Source organism: Salmo trutta, chromosome 9 (genome assembly GCF_901001165.1).
Source record: "Salmo trutta chromosome 9, fSalTru1.1, whole genome shotgun sequence".
Taxonomy (NCBI): domain Eukaryota; kingdom Metazoa; phylum Chordata; class Actinopteri; order Salmoniformes; family Salmonidae; genus Salmo; species Salmo trutta.
In genome coordinates this window covers 42,691,335-42,709,777 of record NC_042965.1, presented here as the reverse complement: position 1 = coordinate 42,709,777, position 18,443 = coordinate 42,691,335, and the positions used below count along the sequence as shown (strand labels likewise).

The window sequence follows — 18,443 nt, the reverse complement described above, 5'->3', positions numbered from 1 at the left end:
CAAAAACATAGATTTACACATATGAAAGCATGTGAATAGAATGTTGCTGAAAAGATGGACTTAGAAGTCAATGGTGTAATGCTGGGTGGTGTAATGCTGGGTGGTGTAATGCTGGGTGGTGTAATGCTGGGTGGTGTAATGCTGGGTGGTGTAATGCTGGGTGGTGTAATGCTGGGTGGTGTAATGCTGGGTGGTGTAATGCTGGGTGGTGTAATGCTGGGTGTTGTAATGCTGGGTGGTGTAATGCTGGGTGGTGTAATGCTGGGTGGTGTAATGCTGGGTGGTGTAATGCGGGTGGTGTAATGCTGGGTGGTGTAATGCTGGGTGGTGTAATGCTGGGTGGTGTAATGCTGGGTGGTGTAATGCTGGGTGGTGTAATGCTGGGTGGTGTAATGCTGGGTGGTGTAATGCTGGGTGGTGTAATGGTGTAATGCTGGGTGGTGTAATGCTGGGCGGTGTAATGCTGGGTAGTGTAATGCTGGGTGGTGTAATGCTGGGTGGTGTAATGCTGGGTGGTGTAATGCAGGGTGGTGTAATGGTGTAATGCTGGGTGGTGTAATGCTGGGTGGTGTAATGCTGTAATGCTGTGTGGTGTAATGCTGGGCGGTGTAATGGTGTAATGCTGGGTGGTGTAATGCTGGGTGGTGTAATGGTGTAATGCTGGGTGGTGTAATGCTGGGTGGTGTAATGCTGGGTGGTGTAATGCTGGGTGGTGTAATGCTGGGTGGTGTAATGCTGGGTGGTGTAATGCTGGGTGGTGTAATGCTGGGTGGTGTAATGCTGGGTGGTGTAATGCTGGGTGGTGTAATGCTGGGTGGTGTAATGCTGGGTGGTGTAATGCTGGGTGGTGTAATGCTGGGTGGTGTAATGCTGGGTGGTGTAATGCTGGGTGGTTGTAATGCTGGGTGGTGTTAATGCTGGGTGGTTTGTTAATGCTGGGTGTGTAATGCTGGGTGTGTAATGCTGGGTGGTGTAATGCTGGGGGTGTTAGTGGTTGTGTTGTTAATGGTGTACTGTAATGCTGGGTGGTGTAATGCTGGGTGGTGTAATGGTGTAATGCTGGGTGGTGTAATGCTGGGTGGTGTAATGCTGGGTGGTGTAATGGTGTAATGCTGGGTGGTATAATGCTGGATTATGAGACATATTAAATGTGAGCCTCCCAGTGGATATGATCTCAGCTAGTGTTGAAATGAGGGACTGATTTACTGCAGACCTCTCTGTGGATGATGAAAACCTGGCTGAACTTTGGCTTGCGTCATCTGTAGTTGGTAAGGACATCAGCTCCTACAAGAGCAGCAAGTAGAGTTTTTGATTCAGTAGTATCTGTTGGTATTGTATTGTAGGACAGTTGATTCAGTAGTATCTGTTGGTATTGTAGGACAGTTGATTCAGTAGTATCTGTTGGTATTGTATTGTAGGACAGTTGATTCAGTAGTATCTGTTGGTATTGTATTGTAGGACAGTTGATTCAGTAGTATCTGTTGGTATTGTCTACCAAGGACAGTTGATTCAGTAGTATCTGTTGGTATTGTATTGTAGGACAGTTGATTCAGTAGTATTTATTGGTATTGTCTACCCAGGACAGTTGATTCAGTAGTATCTGTTGGTATTGTATTGTAGGACAGTTGATTCAGTAGTATTTGTTGGTATTGTATTGTAAGACAGTTGATTCAGTAGTATTTGTTGGTATTGTTTTGTAGGACAGTTGATTCAGTAGTATCTGTTGGTATTGTTTTGTAGGACAGTTGATTCAGTAGTATCTGTTGGTATTGTCTTGTAGGACAGTTGATTCAGTAGTATCTGTTGGTATTGTCTACCCAGGGCAGTTGATTCAGTAGTATCTGTTGGTATTGTCTACCCAGGACAGTTGATTCAGTAGTATCTGTTGGTATTGTCTTGAGGACAGTTGATTCAGTAGTATCTGTTGGTATTGTCTTGTAGGACAGTTGATTCAGTAGTATCTGTTGGTATTGTCTACCCAGGACAGTTGATTCAGTAGTATCTGTTGGTATTGTATTGAGGACAGTTGATTCAGTAGTATCTGTTGGTATTGTCTACCCAGGGCAGTTGATTCAGTAGTATCTGTTGGTATTGTCTACCCAGGACAGTTGATTCAGTAGTATCTGTTGGTATTGTCTTGAGGACAGTTGATTCAGTAGTATCTGTTGGTATTGTCTTGTAGGACAGTTGATTCAGTAGTATCTGTTGGTATTGTCTACCCAGGACAGTTGATTCAGTAGTATCTGTTGGTATTGTATTGAGGACAGTTGATTCAGTAGTATCTGTTGGTATTGTCTACCCAGGACAGTTGATTCAGTAGTATCTGTTGGTATTGTATTGTAAGACAGTTGATTCAGTAGTATTTATTGGTATTGTCTACCCAGGACAGTTGATTCAGTAGTATCTGTTGGTATTGTCTACCTGGGACAGTTGATTCAGTAGTATTTATTGGTATTGTCTTGTAGGACAGTTGATTCAGTAGTATCTGTTGGTATTGTATTGTAGGACAGTTGATTCAGTAGTATCTGTTGGTATTGTATTGTAGGACAGTTGATTCAGTAGTATCTGTTGGTATTGTCTACCCAGGACAGTTGATTCAGTAGTATCTGTTGGTATTGTATTGTAGGACAGTTGATTCAGTAGTATCTGTTGGTATTGTCTACCCAGGACAGTTGATTCAGTAGTATCTGTTGGTATTGTCTTGAGGACAGTTGATTCAGTAGTATCTGTTGGTATTGTATTGTAAGACAGTTGATTCAGTAGTATCTGTTGGTATTGTCTTGTAGGACAGTTGATTCAGTAGTATCTGTTGGTATTGTCTTGTAGGACAGTTGATTCAGTAGTATCTGTTGGTATTGTCTTGTAGGGGTTATTGCTGAGAGGTCTTTCACCTCTGTGAGACTATTAGTGCTAGTACTCCAGTCTCCCCCGTCTTCTCAGCGGCAGATGGAAGCGGCTGTAGTGTCAAGCAGCGGTGTTGTCACCAAAACGAAGACGTTCTACCGAGTTGTTCTGCCGAGTTGTTCTGCCGAGTTGTTCTGCTGAGTTGTTCCGCTGAGTTGTTCCAGGAAGTAAATAGAGGAAGGCTTCACACTGCTCTCTCACTTCAGTATCTTAACCTGGTTATTTTCAGATGATCTCATTTAGCTATTTTCTAGCTTTGGCAAGTATGTGTGTGTTTTTTTAATATACCAGTTAGCTCATCTCCCTGTAGGTTTTACAGACGCTCCCCACCCCGTGGCTGCAACCCTTCTAATTTAGTGTACCCTGCGCACACAAACTATGTGGAATTCCTAGTCCAGGGTTGGAGTTGACAACTCCACGGTGCTTACCTACAGAGCAGTGTCAATGTCCCACCGAGCCATCAATCTATCATTCTAATTGATGAATGTTCTAATTGATGAATGCTCTAATTGATAAATGTTCTAATTGATAAATGCGCTAATTGATAAATGCGCTAATTGATGAATGTTCTAATTGATGAATGTTCTAATTGATGAATGCTCTAATTGATGAATGCTCTAATTGATGAATGCTCTAATTGATGAATGCTCTAATTGATGAATGCTCTAATTGATGAATGCTCTAATTGATGAATGCTCTAATTGATGATCGCGCTAATTGATGATCGCGCTAATTGATGAATGCTCTAATTGATGAATGCTCTAATTGATGATTGTGCTAATTGATGATTGTGCTAATTGATGATTGTGCTAATTGATGAATGCTCTAATTGACGAATGTTCTAATTGGTGAATGCACTAATTGGTGAATGCACTAATTGGTGAATGTTCTAATTGGTGAATGCACGAATTGATGAATATTCAAATTGTAAGCCACTCTTGATAAGAGCGTCTATTAAATGACTAAAATGTAAAATGTTTGGTTGGTTGATGATATTTAGAGGGAGTTCACAGGAACAGGCCTTTGTTGTTGTACTTGCTTCTCATATTTTGAACTTGATTTTTCTATAATATTATATAAACAAAACTATAATATCACAATCTCAAATGTAATATTATTATATTACATTTTAGATGTTTGTCTGTAAAGTAAAACCCTACAAGCACAAGTATTACCACAGGGTGAAATGGATGAAGGGCTGACATGTTTTCAGGGTAAACACTGAGACATTGTTATTCTCTGAGTCTCCGACTGAGGACCTGTTGAGTGATCTGACAGCACAAGAGAGTACTCAAATAAATATGGCTGTATCCTACTGCTTTGTGAACTTGTGATGTCTGTCTGTCTGTCTGTCTGTCTGTCTGTCTGTCTGTCTGTCTGTCTGTCTGTCTGTCTGTCTGTCTGTCTGTCTGTCTGTCTGTCTGTCTGTCTGTGAGTGTGTGTGTGTGTGTACTCACGGGTGGCGGAGGCCTTGAGGGAGCAGGAGGAGGAGGAGGTGGTTTAATGACCTGAAACACAAACAGTAAGCTGTCAGGGCAGGACACACACACACAGATATACACACACACACACAGACACACAGATATACACACACACACACACACACACACACACACACACACAGATATACACACACAGAGATATATATATACACACACACACACACACACACACACACACACACACACACACACACACACACACACACACACACACACACACACACACACACAGATATACACACACACACAGATAGATACACACAGACACACACAGACACACACACACACACACACGCACACATAGACACGCACACACAGACACGCACACACAGACACGCACACACAGACACGCACACACACACACACCCACACACAGACACACATAAACACACACACACACACACACACACACAGACAGACACACAGATAGATACACACACACATACACACACACATACAGACACACACACACACACATGTCAGGTGATGACAGACATAGACAGGGCTGACACAGGTGACGCATGGCAGGTGACAGTGTCTCTGTCAGTAATATGCTTGTGCTGTGCTATGTGTGTGTGTGTGTGTGTATATATATTATGTGCATGCGCGCACGTGTGTTTGCCTGTCATTTCTTTCAGTGTCTGTCGCACAACATTTCTCTGTGTTTCATTGTTTAGTTTAGTCAACAGCCAGCCTGTCACTCTGCTGACTACTGTAACGAGGTCCTTCCTGAGAACCAACACAGGGCCCCTGGTGCAAAATAATCACTCGGCTGACTACTGATAACGAGGTCCTTCCTGAGAACCAACACAGGGCCCCTGGTGCAAAATAATCACTCGGCTGACTACTGTAACGAGGTCCTTCCTGAGAACCAACACAGGGCCCCTGGTGCAAAATAATACAGTAAAGAGACACTCCAAATTAACTAGTTGACAGGGGAGAGTCTTTGAGGTGAGCGCAGCTTCCTGTTTATCCTGGTTGCATCCCAAATGGCACACTATTCCCTACATAATGCATTACTTTAGACCAGGATCCAAATGGCACCGTCTTCCCTATATAGTGCACTACTTTAGACCAGAACCCTATGACACCCTATTCCCTACATAGTGCACTACTTTTGAACAGAGCTCTATGATCCCTATGGGTCCTTGGTCAAAAGCAGTGCACTATATAGGTAATAGAGTGCCATTTGGGAAGCAGACCTGGTAATTAATTGGACAGGGTTCAGTGCTCCCAAGCAGCAATCCCCCAGTCAGAAAGTCCTAAAGAGGTAATTAACATCAATGAGAAGCAGAGAGGAGAGGAGACGAAATAAGATAAGAGAAGAAAGAGAGGTGAGGAGGAGAAAGGAAGGGAAGAGGATAAAGAGAGGAGGAAGGGAAGAGGAGAGGAGAGGAGAGGAGAGGAGAGGAGAGGAGAGGAGAGGAGAGGAGAGGAGAGGAGAGGAGAGGAGAGGAGAGGAGAGGAGAGGAGAGGAGAGGAGAGAGAGGGGAAAGAGATGAGAGGATAGGAGAGGAGGAGAGACGAGACGAGGAAAGGAGTTGAAAGGAAAAGAGAGGAGAGAAGGAATTAAGAGGAGAGGAAAAGAGAGGAGAGAAGGAAGAGAAAGAACAGGAGAGAGGGGAGAGGATAGACAAGGAGAGGATAGGAGAGGAGAGAGAGAAGTGAGGAAAGTGAAAGGAGAAGAGGGGAGAGAAGAAAGAAAGAGGAGAGGAGAGAGCAGAGGAAAGGAGAAGAGAGAAGAAAGGAGGGGAGAGGAGAGGAGGGAGGAAGAGAGAGGAGAGGAGAGAGGAGAGGATAGATGAGGAGAGGAGTGGAAAGGAAAAGAGAGGAGAGGAGAGAAGGAAGAGAGGAGAGGAGGAAAGAGAGAGGATAGGAGAGGAGAGACGAGGAGAGGAGTGGAAAGGAAAAGAGAGGAGAGGAGAGAAGGAAGAGAGAGGAGAGGAGAGGAGAGGAGGGAAGAGGAGGGAAGAGGAGGGAAGATAGGACACACACCGCACACAGACACAAACACACACACAAACACACCCACACACTAAGACACTCAGACACAGACACATGTACACACACACACCTCCCATCCCAGAGTTATGTGACTAACAGACCTGTCCTGTCTGTATCAGTGGTTGTGATGACTGACTGACTAACAGACCTGTCCTGTCTGTATCAGTGGTTGTGATGACTGACTGACTAACAGACCTGTCCTGTCTGCATCAGTGGTTGTGATGACTGACTGACTAACAGACCTGTCCTATCTGCATCAGTGGTTGTGACTACATGACTAACAGACCTGTCCTGTCTGTATCAGTGGTTGTGACTACATGACTAACAGACCTGTCCTGTCTGTATCAGTGGTTGTGATGACTAACAGACCTGTCCTGTCTGTATCAGTGGTTGTGATGACTAACTAACAGACCTGTCCTGTCTGTATCAGTGGTTGTGACTACATGACTAACAGACCTGTCCTGTCTGTATCAGTGGTTGTGACTACATGACTAACAGACCTGTCCTGTCTGTATCAGTGGTTGTGACTACATGACTAACAGACCTGTCCTGTCTGTATCAGTGGTTGTGATGACTGACTAATAGACCTGTCCTGTCTGTATCAGTGGTTGTGATGACTGACTAACAGACCTGTCCTGTCTGTATCAGTGGTTGTGATGACTGACTACTCCGGTACAGTTATACCCACATCTCCTGTTAATGCAGCTAATGTACTGTTGTCATTATATTAATGACAAAATAATAAATTAGGGTTAATTAAATGCTCTTTGACTCAAATCCAGTCATGTCTGTGAGTTGTCATGTCTTCCTGTCTGTCTGTCTGTCTGTCTGTCTGTCTGTCTGTCTGTCTGTCTGTCTGTCTGTCTGTCTGTCTGTCTGTCTGTCTGTGAGTTTGTCTGTCTGTCTGTGAGTTTGTCTGTCTGTCTGTGAGTTTGTCTGTCTGCCTGTCTGTCTGTGAGTTTGTCTATCTTCCTGTCTGTCTGTCTGTCTGTCTGCCTGTCTGCCTGTCTGCCTGTCTGTCTAGTGATTAACCTCATTTTAGGCAGACCTTATGTTGGCGGATTAGCTCCTTTTATTAAGTAATTATGCAGCAGATTTCCAGGACATATTGTGGGATAAATAAAGCATTATACAAATGACTGTGGATCTGCTGTTACAGGACGTGGCTGGTAGTTCTGTAACTACCAGACAAACAGATGTGGCCAGGGGGCGGACGCTAACAGCAAGCGTAGCGGAAGCATGCGGTGCTCGCACAGTAATTCATAAACTAGCTATGTCTCTGGTTACTTAACCATCTGGTGTGTGTGTGTGTGTGGTGCTGGATTTTAGTGTATGGGGGATCCTAATGAATACTAAATACTTCACCATCTGACATTCAGCCTGATCAGGCCCAAAGCTGTAACACCAACACCGGGTTCCCTTGACCAATCACAGCCACACACGGCATCATAACCATATAGCCCTCTCTGTTAATTGTCCAGTTGGAGTTGCTAATAGTAATCCCATTCATTTTACCCCCATTTTAAACCCTCCCATGTTGAGTCAAGCTGTTTAAACCCTCCATGATGAGTCAAGCTGTTTAAACCCTCCCATGTTGAGTCAAGCTGTTTAAACCCTCCCATGTTGAGTCAAACTGTTGGAACCCTCCACGTTGAATCAAGCTGTTGAAACCCTCCATGTTGAGTCAAGCTGTTAAAACCCTCCATGTTGAGTCAAACTGTTTAAACCCTTCATGTTGAGTCAAGCTGTTTAAACCCTCCATGATGAGTCAAACTGTTTAAACCCTCCATGATGAGTCAAGCTGTTTAAACCCTCCATGTTGAGTCAAACTGTTTAAACCCTCCATGTTGAGTCAAACTGTTTAAACCCTTCATGTTGAGTCAAGCTGTTTAAACCCTCCATGATGAGTCAAACTGTTTAAACCCTCCATGATGAGTCAAGCTGTTTAAACCCTCCATGTTGAGTCAAACTGTTTAAACCCTCCATGATGAGTCAAGCTGTTTAAACCCTCCATGATGAGTCAAGCTGTTTAAATCCTCCATGTTGACTCAAGCGATTTAAACCCTCCATGATGAGTCAAGCTGTTTAAACCCTCCATGTTGAGTCAAGCTGTTTAAACCCTCCATGATGAGTCAAGCTGTTTAAACCCTCCCATGATGAGTCAAGCTGTTTAAACCCTCCATGATGAGTCAAGCTGTTTAAACCCTCCATGTTGAGTCAAACTGTTTAAACCCTCCATGAGTCAAGCTGTTTAAACCCTCCATGATGAGTCAAGCTGTTTAAATCCTCCATGTTGACTCAAGCGATTTAAACCCTCCATGATGAGTCAAGCTGTTTAAACCCTCCCATGATGAGTCAAGCTGTTTAAACCCTCCATGATGAGTCAAGCTGTTTAAACCCTCCATGTTGAGTCAAGCTGTTTAAACCCTCCATGATGAGTCAAGCTGTTTAAACCCTCCATGATGAGTCAAGCTGTTTCAGCAGCTTATCCTGGCATATGCAGTAGCAGGTAGCATATTTGCAAATTATAAATGATGCACTTCATTACGGACAAATTAAACCTATTTGAGAGAAATGCTGAAGGTAATGATTTTAAGGGATGTTCACGTAGCCAGCGATTACACATAATGGGATTCCATTTAGGATCTACTGTACACGTTAAAGTTTAGCACGATCTGACAGGAACTATTGAATAAACGCATAATAACAAGAGGTGAAAGACAGGTCGAGGGCATAGCAGGACAGGAACTATTCAACCCTCTTGCCCAGTAGAACCCTGTTCCCGAGTGACAACATCAGCCTATTCTCTCACTCATCATCAATGTAATAGAAGACAGAAAGCTTTTATTGTGCTCCTTGTCTTTAAGCACACCACAACACACATACATACCTGTATGACAAACGGATTAAAACAACACATTCAGGGGAGAGTGGTAGTTCATATCAGGGGAGGGAGTAAGGGGGTAGTTCATATCAGGGTAGGAGAGGGGGTAGTTCATATCAGGGTAGGAGAGGGGGTAGTTCATATCAGGGTAGTAGGAGAGGGGGTAGTTCATATCAGGGTAGTAGGAGGGGGTAGTTCCTATCAGGGTAGGAGAGGGGGTAGTTCATATCAGGGTAGTAGGAGGGGGTAGTTCATATCAGGGTAGTAGGAGGGGGTAGTTTCATCAGGAGAGGAGGAGGGGGTAGTTCATATCAGGGTAGGAGGAGGGGGTAGTTTTATCAGGGGAGGAGGGGGTAGTTCATATCAGGGTAGGGGGGGTAGTTCCCATCAGGGTAGGAGTAGGGGGTAGTTCATATCAGGGTAGTAGGAGGGGGTAGTTCATATCAGGGTAGTAGGAGGGGGTAGTTCTTATCAGGGTAGTAGGAGGGGGTAGTTCATATCAGGGTAGTAGGAGGGGATAGTTCACATCAGGGTAGTAGCGGGGGGTAGTTCATATCAGGGTAGGTGAGGGGGTAGTCCATATCAGGGTAGAGGAGGGGGTAGTTCATATCAGGGTAGAAGGAGGGGGTAGTTCATATCAGGGTAGGAGGGGGGGTAGTTCATATCAGGGTAGGAGGGGGGGTAGTTCATATCAGGGTAGTAGGAGGGGGTAGTTCAATCAGGGTAGGAGGGGGGTTTAGTTCATATCAGGGTAGGAGAGGGGTAGTTCATATCAGGGGAGGAGAGGGGGTAGTTCATATCAGGGTAGTAGGAGGGGGTAGTTCATATCAGGGGAGGAGAGGATGTAGTTCTAATCAGGGTAGGAGGAGGGGGTAGTTCATATCAGGGTAAGAGGAGGGGGTAGTTCATATCAGGGTAGTAGGAGGGGGTAGTTCATATCAGGGTAGCAGGGTAGAAGGAGGGGGTAGTTCATATCAGGGTAGGAGGGGGGGTAGTTCATATCATGGTAGTAGGAGGGGGTAGTTCAATCAGGGTAGGAGGGGGGTTTAGTTCATATCAGGGTAGGAGAGGGGTAGTTCATATCAGGGGAGGAGAGGGGGTAGTTCATATCAGGGTAGTAGGAGGGGGTAGTTCATATCAGGGGAGGAGAGGATGTAGTTCTAATCAGGGTAGGAGGAGGGGGTAGTTCATATCAGGGTAAGAGGAGGGGGTAGTTCATATCAGGGTAGTAGGAGGGGGTAGTTCATATCAGGGTAGCAGGGAGGGGTGTAGTTCAGTGGGGTAGGAGGGAGGGGTGTAGCTCAATCAGGGTAGAAGGGAGGGATGTAGTTCAATCAGGGTAGAACGGAGGGGTGTAGTTCAATCAGGGTAGAAGGGAGGGGTGTAGTTCAGTAGGGTAGCAGGGAGGGGTGTAGTTCAGTGGGGAGGGGGTAGTTCATATCAGGGTAAGAGGAGGGGGTAGTTCATATCAGGGTAAGAGGAGGGGGTAGTTCATATCAGGGTAAGAGGAGGGGGTAGTTCATATCAGGGTAAGAGGAGGGGGTAGTTCATATCAGGGTAGTAGGAGGGGGTAGTTCATATCAGGGTAGCAGGGAGGGGTGTAGTTCAGTGGGGTAGGAGGGAGGGGTGTAGCTCAATCAGGGTAGAAGGGAGGGATGTAGTTCAATCAGGGTAGAACGGAGGGGTGTAGTTCAATCAGGGTAGAACGGAGGGGTGTAGTTCAATCAGGGTAGAAGGGAGGGGTGTAGTTCAGTAGGGTAGGAGGGAGGGGTGTAGTTCAGTGGGGTAGCAGGGAGGGGTGTAGTTCAGTGGGGTAGCAGGGAGGGGTGTAGTTCAGTGGGGTAGCAGGGAGGGGTGTAGTTCAGTGGGGTAGCAGGGAGGGGTGTAGTTCAGTGGGGTAGGAGGGAGGGGTGTAGCTCTATCAGGGTAGAAAGGAGGGGTGTAGTTCAATCAGGGTAGAGGGAGGGGTGTAGTTCAGTGGGGTAGGAGGGAGGGGTGTAGCTCAATCAGGGTAGAAGGGAGGGGTGTAGCTCAGTGGGGTAGCAGGGAGGGGTGTAGTTCTGTGGGGTAGGAGGGAGGGGTGTAGTTTAGTGGGGTAGGAGGGAGGGGTGTAGTTCAGTGGGGTAGAAGGGAGGGGTGTAGTTCAGTGGGGTAGAAGGGAGGGGTGTAGTTCAGTGGGGTAGCAGGGAGGGGTGTAGTTCAATCAGGGTAGGAGGGAGGGGTGTAGTTCAGTGGGGTAGGAGGGAGGGGTGTAGTTCTGTGGGGTAGCAGGGAGGGGTGTAGTTCAATCAGGGTAGAGGGAGGGGTGTAGTTCTGTGTGTTTATTTCCTATAAACATAAATAAAGGCTTAATTCACCACCAGCACCACAGTTTACATGACCGCGTGCCCGGCAAGGTTAAATGTGGGAAAGAGATGTTTGTGTGTTTGTGTGTGTGTGTGTGTGTGTGTGTGTGTGTGTGTGTGTGTGTGTGTGTGTGTGTGTGAGATCCTGTCCTCATCCCAACCTATCCTCACCGCCTCATCCTGACTGCTGTAACTCTGAATCCAGCTGAAACCTGACAGACTACCCCTTTCCCCTCTCCTCTTCCTCTCCCCCTTTCCCCTCTCTTCCTCTACCCCTCTCCTCCTTTCCCCCTCTCCTCCTCTCCCCCTCTCCCTCTCCCCCTCTTCCTCTCCCTCTCTTCCCTCTCCTCCTCTACCCCTTCCCCCTATCCCTCTCCCCCTCTTCCCTCTCCTCCTCTTCCCTCTCCCCCCCTCCTCTCCCCAGGTCCCTGATGGAGAGCAGCAGCAGTTCCAACACCAAGACAAACACATCCCCAGCCAGACATGCTGCAGGGGCTTTACATTGCAATGTCTTTGTTGGTTTTCCAAAATATGCTCCCATCTCATCCTGGACGAAGAGAGGTGACGCATATTATTATTGGCAGTATTATTTATTATTTAGAGGCTACTGTTGGTGATGGTGTTGGTGATGGTGATACTGATGGTGGTGGTGTTGGTGATGGTGATACTGATGGTGGTGGTGTTGGTGTTGGTGATACTGATGGTGTTGGTGATGGTGTTGGTAATGGTGTTGGTGATTGGTGGTGGTTTTGGTGGTGGTGATGGTTTTGGTGATGGTTTGTTGATTGGTGATGGTATTGGTATTGGTGATGGTTATGGTTTTGGTGATTCGTGATGGTGATACTGATGGTGTTGGTATGGTGATGGTATTGGTGTTGCTGATGGTGTTGGTGATGGTATGGTGATGGTATTGGTGATGATGATGGTATTGGTGATGGTGTTGGTGATTGGTGATGTTGGTGATGGTTTTGGTGTTGGTATTGGTGATGGTATTGGTGAAGGTATTGGTGAAGGTATTGGTGAAGGTATTGGTGATGGTATTGGTGATGGTATTGGTGATGGTATTGGTGATGGTGATTGTGATGGTTTTGGTGTTGGTATTGGTGATTGTATTGGTGATGGTATTGGTGATGGTATTGGTGATGGTGTTGGTGATGGTATTGGTGATGGTGATTGGGGATGGTATTGGTGATTGGGGATGGTATTGGTGATTGGGGATGGTATTGGTGATGGTATTGGTGATTGGGGATGGTATTGGTGATTGGTGATGTTATTGGTGATTGGTGATGGTATTGGTGATGGTATTGGTGATTGGTGGTGGTATTGGTGATGGTATTGGTGATGGTATTGGTGATGGTATTGGTGATTGGTAATGGTATTGTTGATTGGTGATGGTATTGGTGATTGGTGATGGTATTGGTGATGGTATTGGTGATTGGTGATGGTATTGGTGATGGTATTGGTGATTGGTGATGGTATTGGTGATGGTATTGGTGATTGGTGATGGTATTGGTGATGGTTTTGGTGATGGTATATTTCTGTTGGTCAGAGTTCCCATATAGAAGAGGGGGCCAGAAGGGGTCTAAGGACATACCATCTGTAGGCATTATATATGTCCTGAAACCATCATCTGGAAACTGGGGGCTTTTCTAAATGGAGAGAGGAAGATATGGAATGGGTTGTGGGAGGGGGAGATTGATATGCTGTTGACAAAGCACTGAGAATCCATGAGCTTCCATAAAAACATATTGAAACTCTTCACAAAGGATGAAAATATGATATATGATGTACAAAAAAGGTTTGGTGTGAACAAAGGCTATGAAAGAGATATTTAATATCAACCGAACAAACCATCATAATATGAAGCACGAGAAGGGGAATAGAAAAATCTGCGGCAAAAAAAACAAAAAACAAGAAGAGAATTGCTTCCTGGAAGAGCAGAGCCACACCACACTAAACAGGCTCTACTGTTTCCAGATACAGGATGTGGTAAAGTTCTCAGATTTAAATAGAACACATATATCTATCGCTATGGTTACTACTCTCTGTTCCCTTCCTGTTCGAGCCTCTTCCTCTGTGGTGCTGTGCAGCTCTTTGCAGGCAGTATGAGGTCAAACGGGGGTGAAGAAGAGTTTAACAGTGGAGCTGGCTGCCTGCCAATACCAACCACCTCACCTCAGCTGAGCTCTTGAACAATGTGGAGACCGCAGAGCATGGCTGGCACGAGCACAACCATTCATGACTGGCTTGTCCGTGATGGTTGAGTTTACCTGGCATCATCCCACAGGGAGGGAAGGCCTGATGCTGGGGCATGGTTATAGTAATGGCTTTTGGCTAAGGGTTTGACTGGGTTGGCATATCTTAACTACACGGATCATTTCCAGAGCCAGACAGGTTCTGTGTTTACGCTGTCATGTAACCTTTATATATACAGTTCATTCTCATTGATATACAATCCTCTGTTGAAACAGAGACTTGTAGTTAAGAGGGACATTAGGGTTTTACAGTGATTGTTTTAAGTTGCTTACAGTATATTCTGCAGCTTGCTGACACAGGAAGGGCACATTGAGGAGTATATTACAGAATACACAGAGACAACTTCCAGGGTAAAGAAGTAGTATTTTAGTAGTGTCATACAGTACTTACTCAACAAATTGGCGCATGACAAAACATTTCAATTATGTTCTGTGTTTTTTAATACAAATTAACCACCAGGGCAGGACCATTTCTGTATGTTGTAAATGTGTAAATGAATCCCAGGGCAGGACCGGCAGGTAGCCTAGTGGTTAGAGGGTTGGACTAGTAACCGACTAGTAACCGAAAGGTTGCAATATCGAATCCCCGAGCTGACAAGGTAAAAAAAAAAACTGTCGTTCTGCCCCTGAACAAGGCAGTTAACCCACTGTTCCTGGGCTGTCATTGAAAATAAGAATTTGTTCTTAACTGACTTGCCTAGATAAATATAAATAAATAAATATCTGTATGTTATAAATGTACAAATGAACCACCAGGGTAGGATCATCTCTGTATGTTATAAATGTATAAATGAACCACCAGGGTAGGATCATCTCTGTATGTTATAAATGAACCACCAGGGCAGGAACATCTCTGTATGTTATAAATGAACCACCAGGGTAGGATCATCTCTGTATGTTATAAATGTATAAATGAACCACCAGGGTAGGATCATCTCTGTATGTTATAAATGTATAAATGAACCACCAGGGTAGGATCATCTCTGTATGTTATAAATGAACCACCAGGGCAGGAACATCTCTGTATGTTATAAATGTATAAATGAACCACCAGGGCAGGATCATCTCTGTATGTTATAAATGTATAAATGAACCACCAGGGTAGGATCATCTCTGTATGTTATAAATGTATAAATGAACCACCAGGGCAGGATAATCTCTGTATGTTGTAAATGAACCACCAGGGCAGGAACATCTCTGTATGTTATAAATGAACCACCAGGGTAGGATCATCTCTGTATGTTATAAATGAACCACCAGGGTAGGATCATCTCTGTATGTTATAAATGAACCACCAGGGTAGGATCATCTCTGTATGTTATAAATGAACCACCAGGGTAGGACCATCTCTGTATGTTATAAATGAACCACCAGGGTAGGATCATCTCTGTATGTTATAAATGAACCACCAGGGTAGGACCATCTCTGTATGTTATAAATGAACCACCAGGGTAGGATCATCTCTGTATGTTATAAATGAACCACCAGGGTAGGATCATCTCTGTATGTTATAAATGAACCACCAGGGTAGGAGCATCTCTGTATGTTATAAATGAACCACCAGGGTAGTAGCATCTCTGTATGTTATAAATGTGTCAGTGTTGTATGTTATTATATTATAGACTCACCACAGTGCAGCACAGAGGCCAGAACCACCACGCGGCTGCTAACGCTGCCAGTAACAACAGCAGCAGGAACACTATGGCTACAGCCAAGCCGTCCGACTGACACAGGAAGAGAAAAATACACGTTAGACCAATCAGAGGTCATATGTTAGACCGAATAGACTAATCAGAGGTCATATGTTTGACCGAATAGACCAATCAGAGGTCATATGTTTGACCGAATAGACTAATCAGAGGACATATGTTAGACCAATCAGAGGTCATATGTTAGACCGAATAGACCAATAAGAGGTCATATGTTAGACCGAATAGACCAATCAGAGGTCATATGTTAGACTGAATAGACCAATCAGAGGTCATATGTTAGACCGAATAGACTAATCAGAGGACATATGTTTGACCGAATAGACTAATCAGAGGTCATATGTTAGACCGAATAGACCAATCAGAGGTCATATGTTAGACCGAATAGACCAATCAGAGGTCATATGTTAGACCGAATAGACCAATCAGAGGTCAATATGTTAGACTGAATAGACCAATTAGAGGTCATATGTTAGACCGAATAGACCAATCAGAGGTCATATGTTAGACTGAATAGACCAATCAGAGGTCATATGTTAGACCGAATAGACCAATCAGGTCATATGTTAGACCGAACAGACCAATCAGAGGTCACATGTTAGACCGAATAGACAAATCAGAGCTCATATGTTAGACCGAATAGACCAATCAGAGGTCATATGTTAGACCGAACAGACCAATCAGAGGTCACATGTTAGACTGAATAGACAAATCAGAGCTCATATGTTAGACCGAATAGACCAATCAGAGGTCATATGTTAGACCGAATAGACCAATCAGAGGTCATATGTTAGACCGAATAGACCAATCAGAGGTCATATGTTAAGACATAGACCAATCAGAGGTCATATGTTAGACTGAATAGACCAATCAGAGGTCATATGTTAAGACATAGACCAGTCATACAATAGACAGATAAGACCAGTTAGAGGTATGCACATAGGTCCCATGTGGCTCAGTTTGTAACACAAGGTGTAGATAAATATAGACTGGTGTAGATAAATATAGACTGGTGTAGATAAATATAGACTGGTGTAGATAAATATAGACTGGTGTAGATAAATATAGACTGGTGTAGATAAATATAGACTGTTTTACTCTTTTATTAACAGATGTACATTGTAGTCATTTAGCAGACGCTCTTATCCAGAGCCACTTACAGTAGTGAATGCATACATTTCATTTCATGCATTTTTTTTGTACTGCCCCCCCCGTGGGAATCGAACCCACAACCCTGGCATTGCACACACCACACTGGCATTGCAAACGCCATGCTCTACCAACTGAGCCACAGGGAAGACAGATATTGGACAATGTAAAACTCACACATGTTGTGGCGTAGATGGTGAAGGCACTAAGGATGAAGGACTTTCCATGGTTCAGACTTATCAGGACATCCATGGACCTAGAAAGACAAGCACAACACATACTGTTTAACATCACAATAGCCCTAAATAGGGGTGGGGGCCTGTGTATGACTTATTTTTCACGAGGGGAACGAGTTCAAAATGGCGCAATTAAAACCCTAATGATGAACGGCAGAGCTATTTCCGTATGTCCATTATGCCAGATCCAATTACCATGTCTTTAAGCAGGAAACGGAACGACTGAAACGCCTGAAATCCCCCCCAACCCCAAAATTAAGAAATATGTAAAACACTGTCTATTGTCTGGTCTGATTGTTCGCCTGGCTGTGTGTGTGGGGGATGAAGGTATGTGTGTGTTCTCTCTGTGCTGTTGGTTTTGCCCTGGGCTCTGCCTTGGGCCTTCTATTCTCCTGCGGCTCCAACAGATGAGCTGCCGCCTGACTATCTGTCCTACTGTCCGCTAGTATGGTACTGGAATTTAAATCGCCTGAACCCCCCCCCCCCCCTTATTCAATCTTTATATCGCCTTTCCTATTTCCACACTCACTAATTAAATGATGGATGTATGTCCATTTAAAAAAAATAAAAGACTACGTCTCATGTTTTTTGTTCCTGTCCACTTGGCTTTGACTGGTATTGTGGAACACATTTAGGAGGGGCCGTGTCTGTGACTCGGCTTTGACTGGTATTGTGGAACACATTTAGGAGGGGCCGTGTCTGTGACTTGGCTTTGACTGGTATTGTGGAACACATTTAGGAGGGGCCGTGTCTGTGACTCGGCTTTGACTGGTATTGTGGAACACATTTAGGAGGGGCCGTGTCTGTGACTCGGCTTTGACTGGTATTGTGGAACACATTTAGGAGGGGCCGTGTCTGTGACTCGGCTTTGAATGGTATTGTGAAACACATTTAGGAGGGGCCGTGTCTGTGACTTGGCTTTGACTGGTATTGTGGAACACATTTAGGAGGGGCCGTGTCTGTGACTTGGCTTTGACTGGTATTGTGGAACACATTTAGGAGGGGCCGTGTCTGTGACTTGGCTTTGACTGGTATTGTGAAACACATTTAGGAGGGGCCGTGTCTGTGACTCGGCTTTGACTGGTATTGTGAAACACATTTAGGAGGGGCCGTGTCTGTGACTCGGCTTTGACTGGTATTGTGGAACACATTTAGGAGGGGCCGTGTCTGTGACTCGGCTTTGACTGGTATTGTGGAACACATTTAGGAGGGGCCGTGTCTGTGACTTGGCGTTGACTGGTATGTGAAACACATTTAGGAGGGGCCGTGTCTGTGACTTGGCTTTGACTGGTATTGTGAAACACATTTAGGAGGGGCCGTGTCTGTGACTTGGCTTTGACTGGTATTGTGGAACACATTTAGGAGGGGCCGTGTCTGTGACTTGGCTTTGACTGGTATTGTGGAACACATTTAGGAGGGGCCGTGTCTGTGACTCGGCTTTGACTGGTATTGTGG

The 18,443-nt window shown here is 44.9% G+C and overlaps 1 protein-coding gene across 1 annotated transcript in view; it reads right to left on the bottom strand.

Moving 5' to 3' along the window:
• LOC115200604 (anthrax toxin receptor 2-like) overlaps positions 1-18,443 on the bottom strand; it is a 115,161-nt gene that overhangs the window by 60,596 nt on the left and 36,122 nt on the right. Inside the window, exons 10-12 of the mRNA XM_029763781.1 lie at positions 16,930-17,008; positions 15,523-15,618; positions 4,362-4,412 (exon numbers count right to left, since the gene is read on the bottom strand). Of these exons, the coding sequence (XP_029619641.1) occupies positions 4,362-4,412; positions 15,523-15,618; positions 16,930-17,008 (226 nt within the window). The remainder of the gene's footprint in view (positions 1-4,361; positions 4,413-15,522; positions 15,619-16,929; positions 17,009-18,443) is intronic.